Genomic DNA, 27,268 nt, shown 5'->3' on the forward strand with positions numbered 1-27,268 from the left:
CCGCAATATTCCGCGGCAACGACCTGCACGATGTGAGTAACCAGGCGATAAGCGATTCGCGCACTTACATTTATATATCTGTTCCAATTTAATTAACACGGAACAATTTTCGAAAATATTTTTAGAAATGTATTTTCCATGATTTCGAAAATACGATGTGTATACTTGGCGCGATTAGAGCTAATAAAATCCACCGTGCAGAGACTTATATTTAAACTGCGATCACGAAACGTTATAAATATCAATTCAATAATAAAGTTTATATGTATAGTATAGATTACACATATATGTTTTGACAATATAGTATTGAAAACTTGCGGTTACGAATTTAATGCATTAGACTCCATAGCCCGATAACTTTATATTTTTCTCTGAAATTCATTTGATTCAGAACCTCTATATATCATAGTTTAATTTTAATCATTTTCAATTCCAATAAATTTCCTCGTCGATCTACCGTTCTCCCGAGACTGCTGCGCGCAGTCGAGCCTCGTGGTGTCGCGAGAACAAACTTGGAAGGAGATTAGCCGGCAATAAGGCGGACGCAACGGAGCAGTCACTAGCACCGATCGCCTGACAGGAGTCAAAGCATTCGAAGGCAATGAGTCCTTCATTCGGTTACGAAGGAGGCGGGCGGTTAATAGCTGGAGGACAATGGGCTTGGGGTTGCGCGACTGCTCTCTCTCTTTCTCTCTGTCGCATTCTCTCTTGGGTTCCCGGGACCGGCGAGAGCCGAGCGGCTATCCGAGGGGATAGGCACGTAGATCGCAGGCGTGACTGTGTGAGACCCTCGCTGAGATAATTGAGCCGTCAGCTGCACGAACCTCGGGAGAGAGCCGCGCCATGATAGCGCCGCTCCACCGCGCCGCAAGTCACCCTCGCTTCGGACGGAAGTACACTTGGGTCACGTGACGGCGCGTGGATCGAATTACCGCGAAACGACACCATCGTTTCCTCCCTCTCCCCCCTTCTCTATCCTCCCATCCTATCTCGGGAGAGAATCTTCGCCGCCCCCGATATCTACACACGCCCGATTACTTTCCCGCCTGATTTTTCTCCCGGCGATGAGGAGTTCCGGCTCGACGCGATCTCTTTACGAGCCTCATATTTGCCCACGAATCGCCGCGAATATCGAATGACGTCGCGGAGACGCCCAAAAGGGGACATTTTAAAATTGTAATTTAAGACGTTTTCGTCGACATTCCTTGGATAACATTTACTCGGCTCTGTGGACTATACAGAATAAGAGGTTATACGCGACGTGAGAGAAACGGGGTGCTTCACCCGGGTACCGCATTCGCATACGGCGAATAAAAATAATAAGGATAAGGAGGGTGCTTACCTCTCCGAGCGCGGGGCGCGTCCGGCTCCGAGGCGGAACCTACTTCGGCGCGTTCTAATCCGTCTAAACTCGACACAGGATTCGATAATGCGACGCGACGCGTGAAATCCCGACGGATTTTGCCCGCGACGGGGAGGATCGGGTCCAGATCACGGGGGACGCGCGGGAAGGAGATTCCTTACTCGAGCGGGAAGGATCGTCGGCTCGCCTTCCGAGTTCGCGGCTTCGAACCCTTGGCGGACGCGCCGGGAAACGCCGTTGCGAGAAGGCATTATCGGGATCAGGAGGTATCATTCCCACGAAATCTATTAACCATCCTCAGGTATCGCTGGGAGAATTATTCGCAGGAATGCCTTCGCGATTCCAAGGATATACAGGTACGTTCCGAAACGTACTGACAGAACTGAAAATCTGTACTCCATGTTACGTATATTTTCCGCACTGTCGATATATTTCGTACCCTTAAGAGAAGCGAATCCGACGTCGTCGGCGCGTTGTCGCTCCGTTCTTTATCTCCGGTTTCTTTCGGCTCGCGGAAAAGGCGTAGGAAATCTCTTAACCACACACGTTTTGGGTTATTTGGATTAAACAGCGATACGTTAATCTAAATGCAAAGATAGCGTTCTCAATGCCAGGCCTTGTTCCCTCAGGTGGAACCGGATGGGAAACAAGATTATTTTCATTTTTCAAATCAGCGGAACATCAAAAGACAGACTGGAAGAACGGGAAATTGTTGAAATCGCTACAGCGTATAGAAAAGAAATTTGCCTGATATATAATCTGTTAAATCTATGTTCCTAAACATTTAAGGGAATGTTTTTCGCAAGGCTGTCCGTAGCTCGCAAAATGATCCTCTCAGTTGTTGGTTGTCTCGAGAAGTGGATCAATTCTATGAAGCTTGCAGCATGTTTACACTTTTAGAATGGTTTTTGGAATGTTTTAGCTAAAATAAGCGGTATCTCATGTTCCCTCCCAAACCAGCGATGCTTCGTTAACACTTAAGGACATTTATAAGGAGATCGAGTCGGTCGTTGCGACTTTCTTTCGCTATCGAGAAAAATCTTACTTGGAATCCAAATGAAAAACTTAATCTAGGGAGAGGAACATCGCAAATTCGAAGCAGTCTCTCCTTTTTATCCAGTTACGAGGCTTGAGCTACTTACGAATCGTCGCCCAATTTCTCAGTTTTATTCCTGCCGTCCGTGACTTTCGCCTCATCTTCTCTCTCCATCTCTCTCCCCCTTCTCCTTGTCGCCTTCTCATAAAATCGGAGACAAACGGCTTCGTATCCGGCGACGACACAGTCCTTTCGGAGAGTTTCGCATTCGGATGCGTATATACGTCGTTACGAGCAGGACACAGTAACGACAGCCGATTATCCGTGTCCCTCGACACGGATACCCTTTCCCCGCGTTCCCTCCGTTCATCCGTCTTCATCTTCCCCTCCAAGGACGTCTTCGGAGTCTTCTTCCCCCTCCGTGCCGTGTGCGCTCGGGGGTCGGGAGAGGATTCGTTTAGCGGGTAAGCCGTAAGTTTCGCCCGGGTGAGATGGGAAAGTAGAGGGGACTCACTCCGCGAAGTGTCGGCGACAAGAGGGATGATGGTTACCGGTCTGGCTGTGGGGGCCACACCCACCATCTCCGGAGACGGCCAATCGCATCCGCGACGACGCCGGGGGGCTGCCGGCTATCCCGGAAGTTGTCACTGTGTATCAGGCTGGCTTTCGCCAGCCGTCGCAGAAGATATGAATTTAAGGTTTTAAAACGCGTCTCCGTATACGCGTCCTCGTATACACGTTATAGGTATACGCACCCCTCCGATACGCCTCGCGCCACTTTTCCTCCCCCGGACGTTCCTCCCCGAAAAGCGGCCGCCTCTCGATTTTATTACTCGCCGTCACTGCGAGAATCCGCCGATATTTTCAGGCGAAAAGCAGCTTGCCCTCGGTAAACACCGGAGCATTTTATACGTTACATAATTAACAATCGTATACATATAAAGCCAACTATAGACGATCTATAATTCGCGTCAGATTTCAGGATAAAATTTTGTTCGTAATTTTCATGTGCTTTATGTGTGTATTTTAATATATATTTTATACATAGGTATGAATTCTGATTCATCAAATGTATTTACACACGGCACATAAAATAGAATTCTGTTCTGAACTCTGATGCAAATTATAGATTGTCTAAAATGAGCTTTACGACAAGTAAAATAGTGATTTTATATTTTCGCGATATAACGCCGAACGAACGGCATTATTTTTAATACTAAGAAAATTAAGAACAATATAATTTTAATATTTAAAAGCGACGCAGAATACATCATGAATTTTACGTCGTAGAGTGTTCTTCGATAGAACGTTCTTTCTAATATTCTCTCGAGACTATCTTGAATCGAAAACTTGAAATAAATATGTTCCACCCCTAATCTAGTTTTCTTCGTTGATCTTTAAGCAAACGAGCTTCTTATTTCTCTCTTATTTTGCGCATAGAAATTGATGCCCGTGTTGTCCCTCGCTCGTGAAACTTGCTCTCGCGTCGCGGTAAAACATTAAAGAGCAATCTGAGAGTTAGTCGAACAATTTAGGCCGAGTTTCACACAAGTGTCAGTTAACTTTTAATCTTAGATTAACTCACTCTTCGTCTCCTTCTAACGTCCCCCTTAGAAAGAGACGAAGAGTGAGTTAATCTAAGATTAAAAGTTAACCGACACTTGTGAAACTGGACCTTAAGCAGTTTAAAAATACTTGAAAAATGTCAAACGGAGTCGAACGTGAGAAAGAGACAAAAGAGGATAGGACGGATAGGAAATTACGGAAGCTCTCTCGGTGCGGCGGCAGGGCATCGCGCATCCGGTGTATACACATACGACGTATATGCGCGCATTATCCGGACCACTATTAATCGATTATCCGACGCGAGAACTGATTCCTATTTGATACTCCAACAAGGATTCCCGTTTATTATTCCCGCCGACAAAGCGCAAGAACGTATACACACTCTCCGGCGGTTCATTAATCAAAAGTACTGATCCCCAAAATGGCTTCCTGCCTAGTAACGCCCTCAAAATATCTCTCTCCCCCTCTCTTCCTCTTTCCCTCTCTCACTCTCACTCTCTGGCTGTCACTCGCTGCAAATATATACACATGTGTCCCGCGTCTCTCCGCGCCGTTGGCCACGATTTCTTTGATTTTCGCGATTACACTCTGATCTCTGACAGGTGCGCGCGTCCGCGTAAGCGTGAGCGCGTAACACGCGCGCTTCTCACCCGTCGTGTTTTTTCCCGTTTGATCTCACCCCCTCGGTAACTCACCCCGGCCACCTCAAACACCCCACTCTCCTCCCCCTCGCCGAAGGCTGCCATTTAATTAGGACGATTAACTTAATACGCATGTCGGAGGGGGGGAAGGAAAGAGAACCCGACGATCAGAGCCGCCGGCGAGATTCATCGAGCGCGAAAACGATGTTCCATCATCTCAACGCGAGGATCCGAGGGTGAAGAAGAACAATTTGAAGATTTTGGGATGCGTTTCGGACGCTCGCACGGCTCGGAATTCTTTCTCTCTGAAAGTGGTGGTGTTTTCTTCACGATCGGGGCGTGTATTCGCGCGATAATTGAAGGTTTAACGATAGTGGATGAAAGGGTTTTGATCACGCTGGATGATCTCTCGTCGTCGCCTGATGCGGAGCGTGAAGCGTCGCTTCCGCCGACGTCGAGAAGGAGAAGCGCGCGCGAGACGGCGCGATAATTGCGCTGTCAGCGACAGTGTCCCTATTACAGAACGATATGCATAATATAGCGCGCGGCCCACAGAACCGGCTTCTCGCCAGATTACTATCTGCGCTCGCAGGCTCATCTCCACGCCGCGCCGGATCGATGCGCCGGAGATAATCAAATCACGGGCTGTACATCAAATCCATCCGAGATTTATGAACGAGAAAAGTCGAAGAGAGATAAAGAACGGGAGGGTTGATACGCGACACCTCGGGAAAAATCGGAGGAGGTTTGTCGCGTGAAATGTGAGATAAACGAAAGACGAATAATTATATATTCCCTCGATTTCTCTCTTCAATCGTGATTCTGAATTCCGAGGAGTTCGTGCCGTCGTTGGTCGCGTCGTTGCTCTACTCGTTCTACTTTGCATCCCCCTATCTCTTTAGTTTCTTCCGCCAATTACCGTAATCGTCGACGGATAAAAAAGCCGATAGAAAATGTTATTCACCGGCGTCGTTTTACATCCGCGGCCGCGCATATCCCCGGACGTATATCTCCCGAACTAATTTCCGCGCGAGCTCGTAACCACCGGGGAAAGACCAACTGGGAAGTTCCAGGTGAATCAGCTCCGGCTAAAGCCGGCATAAAGGAGAGAGCCGTGTGCGCGAAATGAAATTTAAGCGTAGCTCCCGGACATTATTAAGCAAAGCCCCCGTCCGCGGCGCGGCCGCGCCGGAAGACTTCTCTCTCGCTTCGCGCGCCGCGGGACTCCCGAAGGGCTGCAAGTTATACGGGGGAGAAAGAGAGAGAGAGAGAGAGAGAGAGAGAGAGAGGGACGATAGTGCTCTCGATAGATACTCGCGTCACTAGAGCACCATTAACTCTAGATTACAGCGCTGCGGTATTTACACAGGCCAGAGGCGTAACGTAATACGCGACGAGCCCCGTCTTACCACTCCCCCCCGTCCCAGTTCCGCGTACGCGGAAGCCCAGCCTCATTTGATCGGTCTCTCGGTGTTTCGAGAGAGAAAGAGAGCGAGAGAGAGCCCCGGGTTTTCTCTACCCTCGGCCCACCATCCCCCGCCCGTCGCAACGCCTGTGCCCCCCCGCGACGCCGTCCCTATTTGCCCGCTCTCCCATCCCCCTACGAAATGTATCACTTCGCTTCATTTAATATCGTGGGACGTCGACCGTGCCGGCGCCATTGTTCCGCGTTAACAGTGGATCACGGCTAAAATAATACCTGCTAATGGCTCCCGGTTTTAAGCTGACAAACAGCAGCACGAGTGTAATAATATAATGCGGAGCAACGACGGTGGAATATGCGTGTTCGTGAGTGAGCACGGTATGTATGTATGTGTTTGTACATACGCGCGCGCTGCGCGTGAATATCGCGCGTGTGCGCTGGACCATCGAGCAGATATATCTTGAACGGATTCGGGAATTGTCTTATCCATCGAGACACTCGCCGTCGCGTCGTCGAACATAATTAAACGGCTGTCCCTCGCGTGGTTTGACCGCGCGCTCGCGCGCGCACACGCAGAGAACCGCGATTGTGTTTCGGACCAGCACGTACGGACCACTTCCTTTTCAATTAACGAGTTCTCCGTCGAAACGCACGCTTTTTTTTTGCGCTCCGACGCAGAGCTCGGTTCCCTCTCTTTTTCGGGCGGATTTTTTTTTAACCCGCCGTATTATCCGCCGCGAAACTCAGCCTTTCGGGAAATCGCGCGGTGATGCATGGTGGCGGCAGCGGCGACGGCGGTGGCACAATCTTCAAAGTGCGCGCGCGGACGGTGATTTTATTATTCCCTATATTCTCACCGTATTATACCCGCGTTGTATAATTTTCGCGGGAGCGGAAAAAAAAACGGAAACGCGCGTAGCTACGTCGCGCTGTATATAGCCGTTGCTCGCTACGAACAACCCGCGGTAGCAGTAATTTGTAGTTTTTATGAGAAATTCTATATTTGCCCGAGCTGTTCATTAACCCGCTCGCGTTAACCGAGCTGCGACACGGTAATAAGGGTAGCGCCGGGCAAAAGGGTACGACGGTGCAGCGAGAGAGGCGAGCGCAATTATAAGTTAGCGGAGCGGAGGAGGCGGACGAGGGACGCGAGAGAAGTGTGCGGAAGGCGAGCGTGAGGGAAACGAACGGAAGGAGACGGCGGAGAGAAGGAGAAGAGAAGACGAGGGGGGAGGGGACAAGCTTTCTACTCTTAATTAATTATTTAATTAATTTTAAACGCTGACCGGCGGTGGAAAAAAAGGGAGAACGAGGAAACGCGGTATCGAGCCGCAGATATTTTATCTGTCATTGACATCGCCACTCTGAGATGCCGCTCTGTGACTAATTTCCGATTAGGTGACGTAGGCGCGTGCGAGGAAGCGCGACATTTTTACTGGACTTTAAGGGGGCACCATCCTGAAGAAGGGAGATGGTGTTCCGAGCGAGCGGCATTACGCGTATTACGTCCGCATGATTTTCTTTGAAAAAGCACTTTCCGCAAACAAAGTGGCACTTTCCGCGGCAAATGGGCGGCTACGGAAGTAGCAGCTGCGAGCTACGAGAGGCGAAAAAGAGCTTGTGGAGTGTGAGAAAAACGGAGTAGAACACATACGATTACGCGTATACAGGATATCCCCCCGGGTTCTCCGTATTTTTATTTACAAATCTCTTGACCATATCCGAGTAGATTTTCCTCGAACCTTAATCTCGCCTCTCTAGTAATTTTTCAACATTCCGCTTTAAACACCTTCGCGATCGATCGTTGCTCGCGGAAATAACAGGTGAAAAATCGGAACTTATTCTCCCGATTTACACACATCTATGTTCTTAGCAGAATCGGGATATAAATATTATTGATCGCAAATATATATGTTTAAAACTGAATATTAAAATAAACAAATAAATAAATGTACATTATGATATAAAAATTATCGTACACATCAGTAGGTATATTATTGCAACAATTACGGGAGAAAATACGTTCTTCCCGTCTGTTATCTTTGAAGCTTATTTCGCGAAATGCAGACGATTACACCCTCCAGCCCTATCGGGGTCCCGATATTTTTCTTTCGGGTGAATCTATATACTCTAAATCTCGAAGAAAGCACCGGTATACTGGCGCAGCAGTAGCAGCAGCAGCAGCAGCAGCAGCAGCAGCAGCAGCAGCAGCATCCGCGAGCTTAAGTACTTGACGAGATCTTCGAACACCTAAGCTATTATGCCGTCTTCTCTCGCCGCTTCTGCACGCGAGTCGCGCTCGTTTCTCAAGTTACAAAACTCGGCTCGCCGTGCCCCGCCGTGCCTAAAACAATATTGGCGGGGACCGGCCGGAGGGGGGGTTTCAGCCGGGGGTTGGGCACATTAGATATTTATTTAAGGCCGCCCGACACGGCCGCATTGCTACTCGTTCGCCGTTTGGTAGTACTCCACGACGAGTGCGCGCGTATCCGTGTGCGTGCGCGCCGTCATTGACATAGGTACCGCGAAGTCTTTGGCACTAAGTACCCCCAAACTCGAAATGTTGACCCGGTTAATAGCTCCGTGTTTGATTAGACTACTGTAGTTCGTATAAGCCGGCACCGGTAATGCGAGTTTCATCGCCGGGCGGCGGGGCCGGCGTTCCGCGGCGCATTTATGCAGAAATGGATCGGTAATTAAAGACCCCCCCTTGCCCCCTTTTAGTATCGTGCACGCGGAAAATTAGGTAAGGCTATAATTAGCTGACGGCGGAATCAATGCGTCGTTTAACGCGCCGCGCACGAATAAGCACGTGGTAGCGTGAAAATCAGCTTCCTTGAACTTTAGCATGCGCGCATCTTCGATAAAAACGGTTCAGAAAAATTTTCAATTAAGAGAATGATAACATAAATCTATATGCTACTAAAAATGAAGAATACAGAAAATAGAAAACAGCAAAGAAGGTATAATTACAATTATAATTATATATTGATATTGCTTTTAAAGTCAAATGTCAAAAAATTACTGCTTGCGTAGCTTAGAAAGAGAATTTATTTCTCATATTTCTCTATAATTATACTACTATCTATTTCCCGTATTTTCATCTTTTAACAGCCTAGATTTATGATATCCTTTTAAGTGAAAAATTTCAGGTGGGCTGTTTTTAAAGATTCCTACTTGTCGCCGATTGTTTAAGACAGACTCTGATAATTTCGCCGTTTCAGCAATTATGATTTATGGTCTCGGATCTTGTTACGCGTTCAGCGCGATCGTCGTGAGGTCCGTCAGGAAAGAAGCGCTTCCACCCCGTTATTTTCCAATTCACTAATTTACAGTAAATTCGCATTTTCCACATTGCCGGTCTCCAAGTGGAAGTCGCAGAGAGGAGAAGGCGCGAGTCGGCCAAAGGAAAATCAGAGGACACGCTTCGCTTCGCGCCGGGGTTACACCGAAAGAGGGAACGGCTAATTATCGAATAACAAGGGGTGCCATTTGAAGACAGATCACCGGGAAGCTCGAGATTGTAAATTGCTTAGTTTTTAATGCGTCCGACGAACGAATTTTCGATCTTAAAAAGAACGAGACCGAGATATCTTCGCAGCTGTTATCGCGATAACGACGCAGATCGCCAAATCGTTCTAACATTACATAATATTATAATTATTATACAATACCATTAGATAACAATCGACAGATTGACATTCGGCGATCAAATGTATATCAAGAATGGCTTATTAACAGTACATAAAAATAGCAACTAAAAAAACAAACACTATTTTTTCCCAAATTAAAGCATCACGGTAAGTATATTCTTACATTAAACTTGTATGATATGTGTTTAATATATGTAAATCTTTTTTTAGAAGACCCGTATACCATCGTCCGGCGATCTTTTCAAGATAGATCGATCCCTTTTGTAATTCTCCCTGCGATATAAGTGCAACTTGGCATAAGTATCTGCTAGAACCCCCGGATAGAGAGGGAGAAAGGGGGACGAAAGTAAAGCCTGGATCTACGGCTAGAAAGGCAACGAAAGCCATTGATCCTTGCCAACAAGGAGGCGATCGTTCGCTCCAACGATCAATAAACACGGAATAAAAGGTCTCGTCCGCAAGCCGACTCTTACACGTTTCAGCAGCGATGTAACGAAGATCGCTAAACACGCCCAATCGAGCGATCGATCGAGGATCGAATGATCCGCCAAAATCCCCGTACAATAGTATCGCTTCGCCCGCGTTGGCCCTCCCTGTCAGGAAAATACAACTAAGTTACATGTAGATCGCAAACTGTATCGAATTGGACTATACTATATGGTACGTCAATGAAATATCGATTCGCAGAAATCCGGGAAGAGATTGAAAGAACGGTTTATTGTAAACACGAAAAAGATTTGGTCTTCTTGGATCTGTTTTTCAAAACGATTATAACGTGTACAATTTTAAGAAATGTTGTACGGAAAAAACATGATCGAAGAAAACTTATATATCACGGACTCTCGCAAACTACATCAGATTTTCGAAAATTATAGCATTTCTCAATCACACTGTCGTTTCTCAAATCCTTTCTATCCCGTATTTATCTAATCGATTTCACACAAAAATCGAATTCCTCTCGCGGCTCATTTTCATCCATTTTCCACGGGCGGATCGCAAAATGCAAATCTTGCGGAATAAGTCCCGGTTTCCCTTTCGGCTTTGTCGCCGAGAACGGGCCGCAACTTCGCTAACGAATAATCTCAAAGACGATCTTCGCGCACGCGGCCGATAGATTCGTCGTAATGCCATCTGTGCAAACGATTTAAACGGGCCCACGGGCCCGTGGCTACCGCCGCAGTCTACAAACATTTTGACGTTCATTCACGTTACGTGAAAGAGCGTCTCTCACGCTTCTTGACACCGAAAGGGGCGAATCCAGGGACGCTTTGTGAGCCGGCACGGCACTCACCAGCCTCGTCGCACTTTGAAGAATATTCGTGCATGCGCTGGTATCTAACCATTCCTCGGTCGCATGTGCACTGACAATGAGAGATACATGGTTCCACTTTTTTGTGTATAACATATATACATACAAGAAATAATATATAAGATAACAATAAGTGAAACAGGCCTAATATGACATACAATTAATTAGAGAAAATACTATTTAGGTTTGGGTGGATCTTGATGGCTTAATAATAATATTGTGTGAATTTTGGATACTTTTTCCATAACTCAGTAAACTGCGCGCCGATTTTTTGTCGGTCTTTAAACACAGCTCTTTGTTGGAACAGTAAATCCACGTATTTAAATCGATAATTGATTTAACTTTTGACGCTAATAAACACCCTTATTAAATCACAAACAAAGAGCTGTGTTTAAAGACCAACGAAAAATCGACGCACAATTTACTGAGTTTAGAAAAAGTATACCAAATTCACACAACATTATTATTAGGCTTACCAAAATCCAGCTCGGACTGTAATTGGTATTTTCTCTAATTAAATATAGAAAAAAAATATATATATACATATACGCATATATATATATGATAATAATAAGTATCTAATATAATAAAAATAAAAAATTTGACGCGTTTATGTTTAACATTCTCTACATTGTCTACATATTACCATTTCTTTTAATTATTCATCTGTTTCAATATAAATCGCGTATATCCCCGTATTATTTCTCTACGTTTACCTGTGTCATGCGCGATTCAAAATGGCTTATATCGCTTATACACGTAAAATAATAGCGCGAGCAAGTTAAAGTACATTGAGTACTGAAGATTGTTTCGCGCGCATCGTGGAAAATCCTCGAAGGAACCAGAAACGTTTTAGCAATATAAATATGTACACGTCCGATATAGCCTCTCCGCGTTCTGTCTTCGATGCACGGCTTTTTTCCACCACCTCCTCCTTCTCCCCCACCTTTTTCTCCGCGAATATCGCCATTACTATTCAGACATTCGAGACTCTCTCCGCGGGGCTTTAATAAAAATATTTGCTTAGAAAACAGTTCCGTCGCGGGGGGTGCGCCCCTCGCTCCCGAGCGCAAGGCGAGTTATTCTTATATCCAGATTCGCGGCGTATTTTCCGACGGCGATTTCCATAAATGCAATAATTCGAAATAAGACAACTTTCGGCGCTCCTACTTCCGAGATCTAGAACGGACATTACATAGAATGATTCTTAATTAGGTATATGTCAATACCTCAGAGGGGTAAATTTAGAAGCAGAAACAAGCTTAAAAAGTTGTGCAAACATTGATCGTTTAGGCTGCATTTTCCGATATATATATATATGTAGGTCTGGAAGTATATTCCGGGACTTTTATTTTTGATATCGGTATATTCCGGGACATTTGGCAGTTTCCAGGACTGTCCTGGAAAAAATTGATGTCCTACAGTAATTTTCGGGACAGTTTTTTGAATCTGATTACATATATATGCGTTATATTCCAGGACTGTACATTTCAAAAAACGTAAACAGTCCCGGAACATACCTCTGGACCTACATATATATATATATATATATATATATATATATATATATATATCCTGACAATAAAAGTCCAAATAAGGAAGCCATGCCTCCACCATCTATGCAAAACACCAGCGCGTCTCAATCTACTGAGATTAAGCAGGAAACACTCGAACAGTCGCACTGTCAACAACAGCAGCAAGCTGCGCAACATCAAGATGAGCAGCATTACTCGCCCGGCAGCTCGGGTGGACAACAATCGCGACCGCATTCACCCGCACTTAGTATGAGTTCTGTAATCTCAGCTATTCATCCCGACATTTCTTCCCACCCTCCGTCGACTTATTTCGTCGACTCCGAAGACAAAAGTTAAAATACACTTGTAAAATCACCATAGCTATTAGTGCAAAAATCATCAGAATTATTTTCCATAAAAGATATAACAAAAACTAAATCCGATTAAATTTTGCGCTTTTCGGAAAAGGTAATTTCGATTAAAATAAGTTGCACGTTTAAATCTCAAAAGCTAACTTCTTGACATTAAGAAAACATAATGTACAAGAGATGAAACAATTTAGTCGAAAACAGAAATAAATTCACATATATCTTAAAGTGTCATTTCTTTTAATGGGATATGTTGATTTAAAATACTTTATTATATTTGATAACACTTATGACGATATATATAATATATAACGGTAGAGAATAATAAATGTATATTTTAAGACTCACTATCCGATCCTGTGAAAACGCATTGCGCATCCTGACACACCACCATTTTCTTGAGACGTTTCCTGAATCTATGTCTCAATCCTTTCTTCATGGTATATCCGATATTTGCCATTTGGTACTCGTCGACATTCATATCGTAAGCTTCAACGAATCTCTGAGAAAGATAATAACAATTATAGGAAGATAATAAAAATAGCGCGCGAAACGCTCTCAAGTGTTAAAAGAACGCGATACCTGATCGTCTTCGAAGATGCAGAAGATGTTGTTGAAATTCGACGAAACGCGGCGAATGCAACTGAACGTGTTGTTCGCGACGTCTTGACACTTGCACGCCATTTCTTTCGCGCATAACTAAAAAGGCATACGACGCAATTAACGCAGGAATTCAAAAATGAACAAATTTTAAAGAAATGAAATACTTGAGACTTGCCGTGACATTCAAATCGCTATCGCTTGGACAACCGGACGACGACGGCTTGTTGGACCTCTCTCCTCTGTATTCTATCAAAACGGTGCGATCTCCAGATAAATTACGATTTGCATTAAATAATGTCGTGCCGTCCGATGGATATTCCACACCAGCTATGTTTAAAAGCGTGGCGAAGATATCTACGCTGCTGACTGGCGCGGAAATCGTAGACGGCTCGATTCCTGGGCCGGATATCAGTAATGGGACTCGTATATCTGTTTCATAAGGTTGACGCTTATCCATCGGCATGCTGAACTGTCCTGTAAATAATACACATCTCATACAAACGTGTAGAGTAAATCCACAAGTATAATACAATTTCCAATATTTATTAATACAAGACAAGAATGTAATTAAAAAAATATATATTATATATCAAGCTCTCAAAATTAACGATGAAGGATGGCATCATTATCGACTGGAAACATGACAAAAGCGTCAAATCATCTCGTCGTGTAAATGATAGAGTGGTCATTACGACAATTGAATAAACAGTTTATTTTAATTTTCTGGAGGATTTTTCGATGTTGGAGCGACTATAAAAATAAGATTCTGACGAATCCAGCGGTTTTTTGTTCCCTAATGTTCAGTGCGCTTCCGTGCGTTTGTGCCTAACATTTAACATTATCGAATGCATCATTATATATATATATAAATCACCTACCAATATGATATCCATTATCGGACGTGTAAATAAAGTATGTGTCGTCCAAGAGACTCCGCTCCTCCAATAAGTCGTGTATGTTCTTAACGAGCTCGTCTACCGCTAACAAACTTTCCCATCTCCTCCTGTATATCTTGTCTAATTTTGGCAGTATATTGTCTGGCAAAGGAGTTGGACTTTCCCTAACTAGCCAATGTTTGTCCTATTTTTTTTTTAAGAATAAAGCCAACCTTAGATAATCTATATTTGCGTCAAATTTTGGAATAGAAATTCTATTTATAATTCTATATACCGTGTATTTTAATTACCCAGAAGCGGATGCCGGATCACTCGTGACCTATGCCTTGACTCTATTTTGTTCAGTTTAAACTGTAAGTTCAAGGAGGCTTGCGCTCATAAAAAAAAAAATAATAATAAGTGAGTAACAAGTAAATAACATTCTCATGCAAAAATTTGTTTTGCAACACATACAAGAGAAACTTTATTACGGATTAGAAGTTAGAAGTGATTCGGCGTCTGCTTTTCAGGGATTAATATGGGAATGTCTTAATATGTATTTTACACATGTGAGCGTCCTGATTTTTCAATTATTCTCCGTAATACACGGCGTATAAGATCATAAATAGAATTCCATCTTGATACGAATTATACGGGCTGTCTAAAACGGGAAATCTTTAGAGATCCGAATTATTTCGAGAAAAATTCGACATAATCACCTGATGCACGGGGATATTAAAATTCGGCGTTCTCTTCGCCTTCGTGCCGTTGTATTTGCCGTTGTGTCTATCGGCAGGTGTGAATGGCGCATGAGGAGCTGGCGGTGCCAACACCATGAGGAAGGGTTGATTGCCGGAATACCCTTTGATAAAATCTACAGCCAGATTACTCTGGAATACATATACGTGGCTTTTTTATATTTTTTTCTACAAGCAAATTCTACGCGACACGAGTTCAAATTGTGATAAAGGATGAAAAATTTGAAATTCTCGCGCATGATAAAAAGCAAAAATGCTTTTCGATTCAAAGTATTCAATTTTCTTTTAACAAACAATAAAGGAAAAGGCTCGGTAAAGGAATTCTTTAATAGGCTGTTCAAAGAAATGGAAAAAAAAAGAAATCGGTAGAAATGCAGTTTTACTAGCTCCGAACAAGATTTTTGCTCTCGGTTGTATATCGAGCGTTTCCGAATATACTCACAATCACGTCGGTAAGGTAATCGCTCGGGCTGTCACCGTATTTTCTCTCGGTACCGTTTATGGATAACGAATAATCGTAATACCTCGAGTTTCCTATAAGGCCGGCCCACCAATCCCATCCCATTGGTACATGAGCCGCGCCGCCGACTTTCTTGTTTCCATACTGTTTGTACATTTATTTTATTTTATTCGCTTTAATCACAAATAATACTTGTAGAAAAAAAGTGAATTTTTTATAAACAGTAATCGTAGTAGAAGAATAGCAAAAATTTTCAAGTTCAATTTTTTTACTTCAAACGTTCTACCTCAAATTTTGAAATAAATAAAAACTGCTTTTGTAAAATTCAAACAAAATTGCTTTTGATATAAATTGTTCGCGGAAATAAATTGTCTTCAGTCGATTCGAGCGATCGTCGAAGAGATGTCTACCTGGTTCAGGTATTTCCCTGCGTAAAACGTCGCGTATCCGGCGACGTTTCGCAGAAGGGCGGCGAACGTTGCCGGCTCCCGTGATCGTTGCCATTGGGCGCTACTACAACCACCGGCGATAGAATTGTTCACCGTTAGATGATTATGCTGGTACCGTCCGGTCAGAATGGACGCGCGATTGGGGCAACAAATCGGCGAAGCTACAAACTGAACAGCGAATTTTTGCTCTTTGAGTACCTAGCTGGAAACGATGAGATAATTTTAAATTTATTGAAATTAAACTTACGCAATTAGTAAACGTTGCACCCTGACGTCCTACCAGATTCAGAGTATTCGTCATTGGCGTCTAAAATTATAAATTAAAATTAAATTATAAATTATATAAAATAAAACACTACGAATAAATCAGAACCGACATAAACATCCGAAAAGTACACATTCTTTTTTTCTCAATCAAAGTAATTGGAATCTTATTTTATAATTCCTTGCGTCTCTTTAACCAACTTGTCAATATATTAGAATAAGTTTTTATTAATTTATTTTTTATTTAGTTTGAAGGAAACGAAGTTGAAGACGCTACCATGCCGTCCAGAACGGAGTCTTGATCGTCGGTAACAATCAGCACGATATTCCTGCATGCGACTAACGACAAGTAATTCAGTAATAAAAGAAGAGACGTCAGGCGCATCTTAGTCGGCATCGCGAGATCAGCCAGTGAAATACAGAAAATAGTGAGTCGAAGAATCGGCGTATGTTCTAATTAATTCCCAGTCGCCGGTCGCGACAGAATTAAGAATCGCCGTCGTATCTAATTGGCGTCACGCCAAGTATTCGCGAGGCATACGCCGGAAGTCAGCTCTCATATAAATCCCTCGCACAGAGCACACGCGAATAAAAGCAACAACGCAGTCGAAGCTAATCGAGATTACTGAAGGCTGCAATTTCACGCGCGGTCGGCGCGGTTATCGTGCAAGTTGCAACGTGCCGCGAGCCCGCGCAGTAAAAACGCGACGACGTCGACCGTCGATCGTTCTGGTGTACGTCGCTAGATGGCAGCTGGGCTGCACGACACCGGCGGCGGCCGGCGAGGCCTCGCGGCCGACAGAGGGCGTCGCGGTGGAGGAAAGTCGGAGCTTCTTCGGCGCTCGCTTCGCGCCTTCGGGCACGCCATACGGCACGGCGAACAAACGAGAGCGCGGCGTGCAGCGTATTGCATATTTGTATACGCACTACGCACACGCCAAAGAACGCAACGCACGCACGCACGTTCCCTCACCGGCGAGCTTGTCGAGCCCTCTCCCACGTGCACGCCGTACGTATATTCGATTTATTCGATGCGCCGCGTCGCGCGACCAGCCGCGAGATTATTATCGGAGGCGAGCTTCCCGCACTATCCACGCTCTCCACCTACCCCCCGGCGTCCCGGAGAATAGCCGAGAGACACGCGGTAAGTTTTGTCAGGCTCGAATAAGACCGCATAACATAACCGTCCGGCCCGGCCGTTTCTCCCCGCGCTGTCCGCTCTCTCTCTCTTTCTCGCCATCCTTTCCCCGTTCATGCCGTTCATCTTATCTCTCGCGCGACGCATATTATAGCCTCGCTCTCGGCGACGGACGACGGATGGCAGGTAGCGCGCGAAGACGACAGGTGTAGAACCGCGCGGGCGCGGGCGCGTTATTCGCGCGGAAGTGCAGCTCGGGCCGCGCGCCGGCCCTGACGCGGAAACGGCCGCTGAGGTCGCGCCGGTCGCGGGCGACTGGCCAATCGGCGCGCGCGCGCCGCGCCAGCGCCGCCGCCGTTCCGTCCTATCGAGTACGCTCGTGGCACGCCCTACGACTTCCTCCATTGTCCTTCTTTCCGAGATTCTCTCCGCGAGGAAGGATGGCTCAGAACAATTATTTCGGATTTACCCACGGCGGGACACAATATGGGTACGAAATCGTCTGCATCATCATTATCGCCAAGTACCTAGTGTTAAGCCGCGCGAGGATTCGCGGCCGCGGACGCGCGCGTCCGCGGCGGCGATGAGAAACCGGTCGCGTTCCCGACGACGGCACGCCGCCTGAGAGGCCCAGCCGGCTCGGCGGCCATTATCACTCGCCGCCGAGAGATTAGCGTCTCCGTCGAGCGTCTCCCCCGGGGAAAAAATTCACTCCCGATTGAATTCCCCGACGGCGAATTGCCGTCCGCGTCGCCGTTGCGCGTCGCAACTCCTCGCGCGGACGCTCGACGGACCCCGCCACATGTCGACCGTGAGAATTTTATCTGAACCTTGTTTCACCAACAGGGCGACCAGTGCCGCCGCATATCAAACCGGGCAGGCGGGATATGCCGTAACCCCGGCGGCGACCGCAGCCACGTACACCCAGCGACCGGCTGCCGCTGCTGCGACTGGCTACGAGACCTATCAAGCCGCTGCTGCTGCAGCCGCAACTGGGACAACGTACGCAGGTGAGTTCGAGTCTCACACGGGTCTCTGGTCATGCTCTGCGATCAGTGTCTTCGGGAGAGAGATTTAATAAATTTAAGAGTATACACCAATTGTAGACGTACTTTATGTAAATGTTTGTCCATTCTCTCTATCAAACGTGAATGTTTTTTTTTTATGATTTAGATAAATATGCATCAGTGAATATTCATGGAAAATAAAAATGCTGATTCAGATGTAGCGAGTGGAGCTGTACTCGCACCAAGCTTTTCCTTCTACAATTTTAAATGTATTTTCAGCAATTGATTGTCTCTGAGAAAAAGAAAGAAGCTTGGTGCACTAATTAAATAAAGGATAATTTTATTCCCTATACCTGAATTAAACAGCATTTTGCCACTGCGTGTCATCGATACTTAAAATAATTATTTTCAAGTGCGATAACGTCAGCTGCGTCATTGCAGTATACTGTTTTTGTTGCAGCTGCTAATCCTGGTACTGTAGCTCAGACTTACGATTACGGCTACGGACGAGCTGCCCCAGCGGCTACGTACGACGCGACCAAGACGTACTATCAGCAACCAGCCGCTGCTGCAGCAACTTACACTACTACTGAAACACATTACCAGGCTGCAAAACCTGCTTATAGCACAACCAGTGCGTATACTGGCACTGCCAGACAAGCCACTACCACTGGGCAAGCTAAGACGTATCAAGCATCTAGTACAGCTTATCAGCAATCAAATCCTACGCAGAGCGCTACTTATTCGTCGGGATACACAGCTCCGGCAACGCCTGCCGCTACTCCATCAACCGCGACAAATAGTAAGTGTACTGATCTCTTTTATGCATTTATCTCTAAATATTTTCGGTCCTCTCTCGACCACTAACTGTGACGTAGAAACTAATAACATGAAATTGATCCTCTCACGACACGTATGAACGAAAAGACAAAAATTTGCAAAAGCTCTGCTAGCATTCTCGATCGTAATAACAGTTCGAGGATTTAGCAGAAGTCAGAAATTTCTTTTTGTCCGCTCCCAAGTGTGGAGCAACACTTTCGAGTACATCCAGTTTCCCGATGTTTCGTCATGGAGTCTTCGTAGTTGGTCTTACGATGCATCTCGAAATGAGTAATAGTAAAAGTTTTGTGCCGCGCTAAAGTACGAATGGTTTAGACTCCTCCAAAGTTTGAGGTTTCAATTTCATTTCCCTTAGAAACGGCGAGTACGACGTATTCCGGCTACGACGCAGCGCTATATAGCGCTGCGACTATGTATGTAGCCCAACAGAGTGCAAACAGCAATTCCACTAACCAGAAGACTGGAGGTTGGCAGGGCTACGGACGGAAGGGATTCGGAGCTGGCGGGGGAGGGATGAAGGCAATGCGGCCGAAGCAGCCACCTAAGCCTCAGCAACTACACTATTGCGATGTCTGTAAGATCAGCTGCGCCGGGCCACAGACTTATCGTGAGCATCTGGAGGGTCAGAAGCACAAGAAGAAGGAGGCCTCTCTGAAGGTGCCGCAACAGCCGCCAGCGCGTGGAGCAGGCAACAGTCTTCGCTGTGAGCTTTGTGATGTAACCTGTACCGGAAACGATGCCTACGCCGCTCACATCAGGGGTGCTAAGCATCAGAAGGTCGTCAAACTGCATACTAAACTTGGAAAACCTATACCAAGTGCGGATCCAACTGTTCTGAATCCAAAGCCAGCAGCAGCTGCGAAAGCTGTGGCTGCCAAGAAGCCGACGGTGACAGCGACGCCTAAAATCAACTTTGTCGCCTGTAAGTAAATTTCTTTTATATTACAAAATATCAGAATCTAGCGGTATTTTATGAACATTTATAAGATTTATAAATAATTTATATTCACGCATTTGCATTTTTACAAATGTTTCAGCTGGAAACTTGGGCACGGTGAACCAAAATCAAACTGTAGAAGTTAAGCAGGAAGAGCCAGTTGTTGAAGAAACTGTGGAAGAGGCTACGGTCGATGAGAAGGATATTCAGCCGGTTGGCCAGGAATACATCGAGGAGAATAAATCCGAGGACGGAAAAATTATAAGTTTCAATTGTAAGCTATGCGAGTGTCGGTTCAACGATCCCAATGCCAAAGACATGCACATGAAGGGCCGCCGTCACAGATTTGCCTATAAGAAGAAAGTCAATCCTGATTTGGTCGTTGACATGAAACCGAGTCTTAAGCAGCGCAAAATGTTGGAGGAAAAACTACGTAGGCAACAAATGCGTGACGAGTATCTACGCCGCAGGGAGGAGATCAATCAGTTGGGTCCTATGGGACCCATGATGGACGAGGAGATGATGTATTGGGAAGAGAGGCGCCGCTACGAGGAGGAATGTGAATATTATGAATGGTACCGACGTTACGGACGTGGTCCGGGCGCCCCACCGATTCCGCGTCCGTTCCAAGGACCACCACCCATAATCATGTACCCAGGGCCACAAAGACGACCGGATTCGTCAGACGACAAACATGTATTGGCGCATCATACAACCATTTATCCTAAGGAACAAGAACTATTGGCAGTCCAGAAAATAGTTTCCCATACCGAGAAGGCATTGAAGTTTGTGTCGGATGCTTTAGCTGAAGCTGGTGAGTAACTTTTATTTCATTCATTTTTCACAAACTCTCATTATATAGATTAACACAGGTGCATTGTTTGCAGGTAAAAAGAACACTCCTGTCAATGCCAATGCTACTGCAGCAGCAATACCAGCCGGTACTCCACAGATGAACGCCGAAGTTGCAGTGAAGAAAGAAGAGGCTGACAAGAAGAAAGCAGCAGCCACACCACAAAAAGAAGATGGAAGCGACGGGAACCTATTCTCATTTCAAAAGGAGAAAGAAGATTCTAGGATACTTCGTGGAGTTATGCGCGTCGGAAACTTGGCTAAAGGACTCTTGTTATCCGGAGACAATCACGTTTGTCTTGTGGTCTTGTGCGCGGAGAAACCTACCAGGTATTTTTCAGATGATTTCCTTGTGGGGTAAACAGAAATCGCAGATATACTTTATTATCATAACTTACAAGAGACTGTTCATTTTTATAGAACATTGCTCAATAAGGTTGCGGAGATTTTACCCGGCGAATTAAAGAATGTAGCTCCTGAAGAGAGCTACAACGTCGGGAAGCATCCGGAATCCGCGGCTTTAACTGTCTCAGGTGGCACGGTCACCGTCAGCGTGACGCTCACCAGCCCCTTGATGCGCGAGACACCCAAGTCAACTGCTGCAGCAGGTGATTTCATTGTTTCGCATTTTTATAGTGGCCAAGAAAAGGATAACTACGAAAGCATTGCGGGGTTTTTTACGGAATTATGCACCTCTTTTATTTTCATGTCATTTTCTTGATCTACTCTGCGATTTGTACATTTAGTTTGTTCTTTTCATGGCCCGGAAGATTTTCTGTAAGTTTTTTTAAGCACCAGGACGATGCGGGGCAGCCAAGGACGATTCGCCGGTTGCCAGTGTACATACGCTCTAACATAAAGTTAATTTCCTTTTCGATATAGCTGCGTGTCTTATTAGTGTGTCCACGACAGAGTCCTCTTTGTAGAATTCATTTTCGACTGTCAAGAGTATATCGCAAAGCAATACTCGAACGTTATTGAGATAAAACTCACGGAAAGGAGAGCGTAAAATATGATACGGCTAGATACCAGTCTTCATTGTCGCGCGTTATTTCATTTACAGTAGCGAATTGTATACTTTCTCGAGAATGAATATTCGAGGCTAGAGTCTCCATCGACGAACGATACTTAACGAGAGATTTCATTGAACGTGGACACGCTTGCGATAGGAGGAAACAACGCTGAGGCAATCTTAAAACTATGGACTTTTTGATCATGCATAAAAAAAGAACAGAAAATCCCTCTTAACTGTTATCGAATGCTGTACGCAGATTCTGCGATGTGCATTACGTACCTCTGAATCTTAACCGACCGTTCTATCGGCATCGGTGCTACCTACCTTTTAAGCGGATAGAGGTGACACTACCGATGCTGATAGGAATCGTCGGACGTTCTTGAGCGGCAAAAGAGAAAACCATCCGAGAAAGAACGTTTTAACGGGGGTGTGAACTCGGTGCATTGCAAACGTACTACATTCGATCAGGCTTATATTTCTTTTTTCACGTTGGCATTTATATCACGAATATAGCCCACAATTTAAAGGTGCTTAAGTTGAAACGAATATTAATAGAGAGAGGGAATACCTAAAATCTCTGGGCATGATCAAACACTCTAAGTGTTGTCTAAGCGTGTTGTGCTTTCTTTGTTGGAATCTCAGATAATGCTGGACAGCAGCAGCAGGAAGCTGCTCAACTGCAAACAACGCCCGCGGCCCCCACCGTGACGAAACCAGACCCACCAGATGTACTTCCCAAGGCTAAGTGTTTGGAGGCTTTAGCTGCACTCAGGCATGCCAAGTGGTTTCAGGTTTGAATCCATCAACTCTCAGTTCAAGAAAACTCGAATTGTCGATGCCACATTCTTGTTTGGCGCTATGTAACGAAGCATTTTCTTTTATTTTCTCCTGAAAAAACGCGTGCAAGTTGTCCTTTCTCTCTCTCTCTCTCTCTCTTAAAGCATTCTCTCGAGCCAAAACAAAGCAAACAAAAAAAGAAAGAAAGAAAAAGATAAGAAAGCAGTTTTAGAAACTTCCAGCCTTGTGACGGTTTTATTTTTTATCATTAACCGACCCGTCCGTCGACACGTTTCTGTCTGAATTGCTTATTTGATCACGTTCGATGTTCGCCGTTTCCATATATCCGCTGAATTTTTTAAACACACGCCAGTCGGCTTTGCCCACTGTATTCTCTTCGGAATATTTAGATTTTACGTTTACGTTTCGGACCGTCGAGTTTATTGCTATGATTTAGAATGGTCCGAAATACACGAGTTCCGAAATAATGGGTTAACAGTGGCATCGTCCGTACGTGGGAGAGAAAGTTAATCGCACATCGAACATGCGATCAGATATATTATCAGGCAAGAAATCTTGCAAGTAAGCAACATGTAAATGTTTATCTCGACAGTCACGTGCGAATGCTGCTAGATGCATTTACATCTGCTTCGCTTTGAATCTCCAACATCCAGAATAATAGGAACTGTTCTGCGAGACGTTCGCAATTTGAGAATAATTAATTTGTCTCCCTAGAATGAATGTGATTTTCTTTATTTTCTTTACTAACGCAGACCGCTCGATTGCTTCACGATCAAGCATAAATTCATTATTCTGGATCGTCCTTAATGCGTTGTAGCCTAGGCTGCGTCTGTTCTAGGTCTGTCTTAACTTGAAAGCAAATCGAACATATAGCGTCAGTACTCAGCTTTTGCGAGATTTATGTATTTCGTTCCATTTTTGTATTTATAACAATTTATGTGCGTTAACTGCACAGCTTTGGAGATTAAAGAGACAGACAAGCACAAACACACAGTAGCGAGTCATAAGTGTACCGGGTGTTTCTGTAGATTAGAGTCGAGTCGAGTCCTAGAGTTGCTCTCTGATATATACATATATGCACACTTTCCTTGAGATATGAGCTCTAGCTTTTTTTTTTAATTATTGCGGTAGGTACTAACGTCTTAGGAAAAAGTGATCGATAAACACCCGGTAATATTGATATGGGCTAATACTATTAGGGGCATTAGGCACGAGGCTGGGAGGATAGCTAAAGCCCACACAAAGCAATCGAAGGGTAGTTTAGGCCGTCTCCAGAAGAGCCAGTGCATCTAGTGCGTATATTAAATCGTAGTTTTTTTAATGTTAATCCTGTTCAACAGGCTAGAGCTACCTCGCTGCAGAGCTGCGTTATGGTTATCCGTATAATGCGCGACCTGTGCAATCGTGTGCCAACATGGGGTCCGCTGAATTCTTGGGTTAGTATACAACGTGTTATCTCTCCTTATGTCATCTCGATTTCTCGACCCTCAATAACACGCTTTTTGACGCATATAGGCATTGGAATTATTGACTGAGAAGGTGATTAGCACCGCAGGCGGTCTTCTTAGTCCCGGTGAAGCTTTGAGAAGACTTCTGGAATGTGTAGCTGGAGGAATATTGCTACCGGGTAGTCCAGGTAACTTTTTAAAATTTATTTTGCCGTTTCGATATTTTAACTAATTTTCTATCTTGAAATGATGAAAAAGATGACGAGACTGAGCGTATTGTGGAGGTGATTTTTGATTTCGAGTACAAGTATTTTGTTCTCGTGTATCATAATCATACATTCCGCGATACGCGCAGATGATATGGCAAACTGATCTCAATTGTAGCTATATTATTGATCTAAAAATAATGTGCGAGAATCAAGTGTTGATTCATAAATGTGTTTTCGCTTCAGGCTTATCCGATCCATGCGAGAAGGAGCCAGTTGACGCGATAGGAAACATGACGTCTCAACAGAGAGAAGATATTACCGCGTCCGCGCAGCACGCGTTGCGATTAGTGGCGTTCCGCCAGATTCATAAAGTCCTAGGTATGGAGCAACTGCCACCGCCGAAATTCAAGGGACGATTCGCCCGAAAGCGAAGACGCGACAACAGCAACGGAGAGGGCACGGACAGCGAGGCTTCGAAGAAGGACAAAAAGGCGGAGGAGATCAAAATGGAGACAGACTCCAAGTAGAAGATCTACCAAAAGATTCGTACCGCGATATACGAATTATCTATTAACTTATCTAGGCATAAGGAAGCAGTTTTTTTTCCCGCCGTGTCAGTTGCTTGTTTAGGAGGAGAGACATCTTCGGATAAGGACAACGCTAGGCTGATGCTTGTCATGACTTCTAGGAATACGCGTAATCTGGGAAAGAAAAAGTTATATGCAGATTACGTGAGACACGTTTGTCGAGTAACGGGCGCTATTTGTCTCTACGTCTCTATAGCGAATTGTTTACTTCATGGCAATGATAATCGTTTTTTTTTTCCCCTCACGATGTATTCAACATCATGTAATAAGCGTGTCACAAAAAGAAGATAGTGCTATATTAGACAATGCTTCGATTGACTTGGCTAATTTTCTCAGACGAATGTGATGCGCGATTAGTTCTGATATTAGATTTGTATCGATGAAACTGACGGACGCGTTTACTGAATTTGGATGGTTCTCCAGATTCACATCTCGGTTACGGCGGATATACTAGCAGGAAGAATCTGAACGAACGAGTGGTAAAATACGACGAACATTTATAAGTTTGAAGTTTAAGGGTAGGCAATAGATCGTATTGAGATTTCGTGTGTATGTTGTGTGTGTAGTAAGTACGTGTAGAAAATATATTATATCCTTATTCTCTCTTTCTCACTTCTGCACAAAGTGACAACCATTTATGATGCATTACGATGTATGCTATTGTCACGTACGTGACTCACGCAGAAAATAGCGACGAAGATATTTATAACTCGATAATTTGGACGCTTTGATGATACCCGACGCGGAGCAAGTGCACGTGTTAACGTTCTTTTTTTTCTTTTCTAAACAAACTAAATCAGTTGTTTTATTTGCAGAATTTTAAGCGACCCAGTCGAGTTGAGACTTGAATCTTTCAACTTTCAGACAACTGTCCCTCCATTTAAGTGAATTTCTTCTGACTTGTGTAGATTTTCTGTTCTATATTTTTGATCATTGAATAAAACGAACATGTGTACGGCGCAACTGTGAGCTTACCGATACTTCTGCCTGCAAGAATTAACATATCTCCTTTGGTAATCCTTTCCTTTCCAACTTCGATGTTTTGTTTACGAAAAATTTAAGTGCTGAATAATCTGAGTTTGTGAATAAAGGTCAACATATATATATATATATATATCGGCGATTTATCAGATATTTTTCGAACCTGAAGTATCTTTAAGTTACGCGCTTTTATGTTCTCCGCTGATCGTCATACGATAATTTCATTAGAAAAGAGAAAGGAAAACTGCTTGAGACGCATTTTTTTTTATCTTTGAAACAATGATAGGCACGATCTCCGAAGAGAATGATATACATATGATCGATTAACGCGTTATCTACCTTATTTCCGTGCGCGATAGTGTTGCGTCAATTTGCGAGTCATTGGAACTGCGACGTTGCGCTTGTGACTCGGCAGTTCTGCGAATTTAAATTTTGCGACGTCTGTTTGCGACCTCATGACCAACACGTCCGATGTATAAAGTGAAAACCGAAAATACCCTCTCCTCCCCCCGATGAAGCAGCCAAAACAGCACGAACATTCAACGAACATCTCGGAATTCATCGAAACTTCCTGAGCATTATCGTCAAAGGAATAACTTACTTATCATATTCAGTTGCAAATGACTTCTCAATCAAGGACTTATTTTTATATAATCAGCTTATACAATATTTAAAGAATTGCATCATTTCGCGTGATTTATATAATGGTCTCATTTACGGTGTTGAGAGGTATATCGTTGAGGATGAATCTGAGAATAGTTTTGGAAAGCTGAGCTCAAGCAGGAAATTATAACGGTTTCGATAAATGGGAGCACATGCGTGTACAGGATGTCGCAAAATTAGTCGCCTCATTTTCTTTGTGAATCTATCTTGAAAATTGATTGGAGTAAGAACACGAATTATAAACAGCTACTAATTGAAATTGTCTAAATTATCATTGTATCTGACAAGCGGTCGCAAATTCTTGCTCTCAGCATTTTCTTACACGTGCTATATTCACATATAGCAATAATTCGTTCGCGCTCATCTCATACGAGCATCTGGATCCTCGAAATATTAAATCGAATCAATCTTAGACTTATACGCGCAGCCAAAACCTTTCTAAATTATCAGTAAAATTTGCATATCTCAATAATTGAATTATTTATTATATAATGATCGAATTATTATTTCT

The 27,268-nt window shown here is 44.4% G+C and overlaps 2 protein-coding genes across 5 annotated transcripts in view; one reads left to right on the forward strand and one right to left on the reverse strand.

Moving 5' to 3' along the window:
- The window catches only part of LOC143894131 (N-acetylglucosamine-6-sulfatase), a 30,388-nt gene extending 13,473 nt beyond the window's left edge, over nt 1–16,915 (reverse strand). The window contains exons 1-9 of the mRNA XM_077400224.1: nt 16,560–16,915; nt 16,266–16,325; nt 15,980–16,186; nt 15,552–15,713; nt 15,071–15,241; nt 14,355–14,556; nt 13,652–13,950; nt 13,456–13,572; nt 13,222–13,375 (exon numbers count right to left, since the gene is read on the reverse strand). Of these exons, the coding sequence (XP_077256350.1) occupies nt 13,222–13,375; nt 13,456–13,572; nt 13,652–13,950; nt 14,355–14,556; nt 15,071–15,241; nt 15,552–15,713; nt 15,980–16,186; nt 16,266–16,325; nt 16,560–16,679 (1,492 nt within the window). The 5' untranslated portion in view covers nt 16,680–16,915. The remainder of the gene's footprint in view (nt 1–13,221; nt 13,376–13,455; nt 13,573–13,651; nt 13,951–14,354; nt 14,557–15,070; nt 15,242–15,551; nt 15,714–15,979; nt 16,187–16,265; nt 16,326–16,559) is intronic.
- Nucleotides 16,916–17,013: 98 nt separating this feature from the next.
- Zn72d (Zinc-finger protein 72D) lies at nt 17,014–26,076 on the forward strand. 4 transcript variants are annotated; one of them, XM_077400220.1, is made up of 11 exons: nt 17,014–17,291; nt 18,267–18,430; nt 18,888–19,229; nt 19,623–20,189; nt 20,305–21,018; nt 21,092–21,386; nt 21,477–21,664; nt 22,714–22,862; nt 24,210–24,305; nt 24,385–24,505; nt 24,770–26,076. In XM_077400220.1, the coding sequence occupies exons 1-11, from the start codon at nt 17,029–17,031 to the stop codon at nt 25,051–25,053; spliced, it is 3,183 nt and encodes a 1,060-aa protein (XP_077256346.1). In that variant the 5' UTR covers nt 17,014–17,028; the 3' UTR covers nt 25,054–26,076. The 4 variants fall into 4 exon arrangements, 3 of the variants coding, with proteins under 3 accessions (XP_077256346.1, XP_077256347.1, XP_077256348.1); XM_077400221.1 differs by having other exon boundaries at nt 19,734–20,189; XM_077400222.1 differs by lacking the exon at nt 17,014–17,291 and adding an exon at nt 17,752–17,910.
- The last annotated feature ends 1,192 nt before the right edge of the window (nt 26,077–27,268 follow it).

This window comes from Temnothorax americanus, unplaced genomic scaffold (assembly GCF_048541705.1).
Source record: "Temnothorax americanus isolate GAGA-0224 unplaced genomic scaffold, ASM4854170v1 Scaffold13, whole genome shotgun sequence".
Classification (NCBI taxonomy): Eukaryota; Metazoa; Arthropoda; class Insecta; order Hymenoptera; family Formicidae; genus Temnothorax; species Temnothorax americanus.

Excerpts from the sequence above, each read along its gene's own strand:
- Zn72d (XM_077400220.1), top strand. The coding sequence starts at position 17,029 with ATGGCAGCTGGGCTGCACGACACCGGCGGCGGCCGGCGAGGCCTCGCG. Across the intron at positions 22,863-24,209 it reads GGCATGCCAAGTGGTTTCAG|GCTAGAGCTACCTCGCTGCA; the intron begins GTTTGAATCCAT and ends CCTGTTCAACAG. Across the intron at positions 24,306-24,384 it reads GGGGTCCGCTGAATTCTTGG|GCATTGGAATTATTGACTGA; the intron begins GTTAGTATACAA and ends TGACGCATATAG.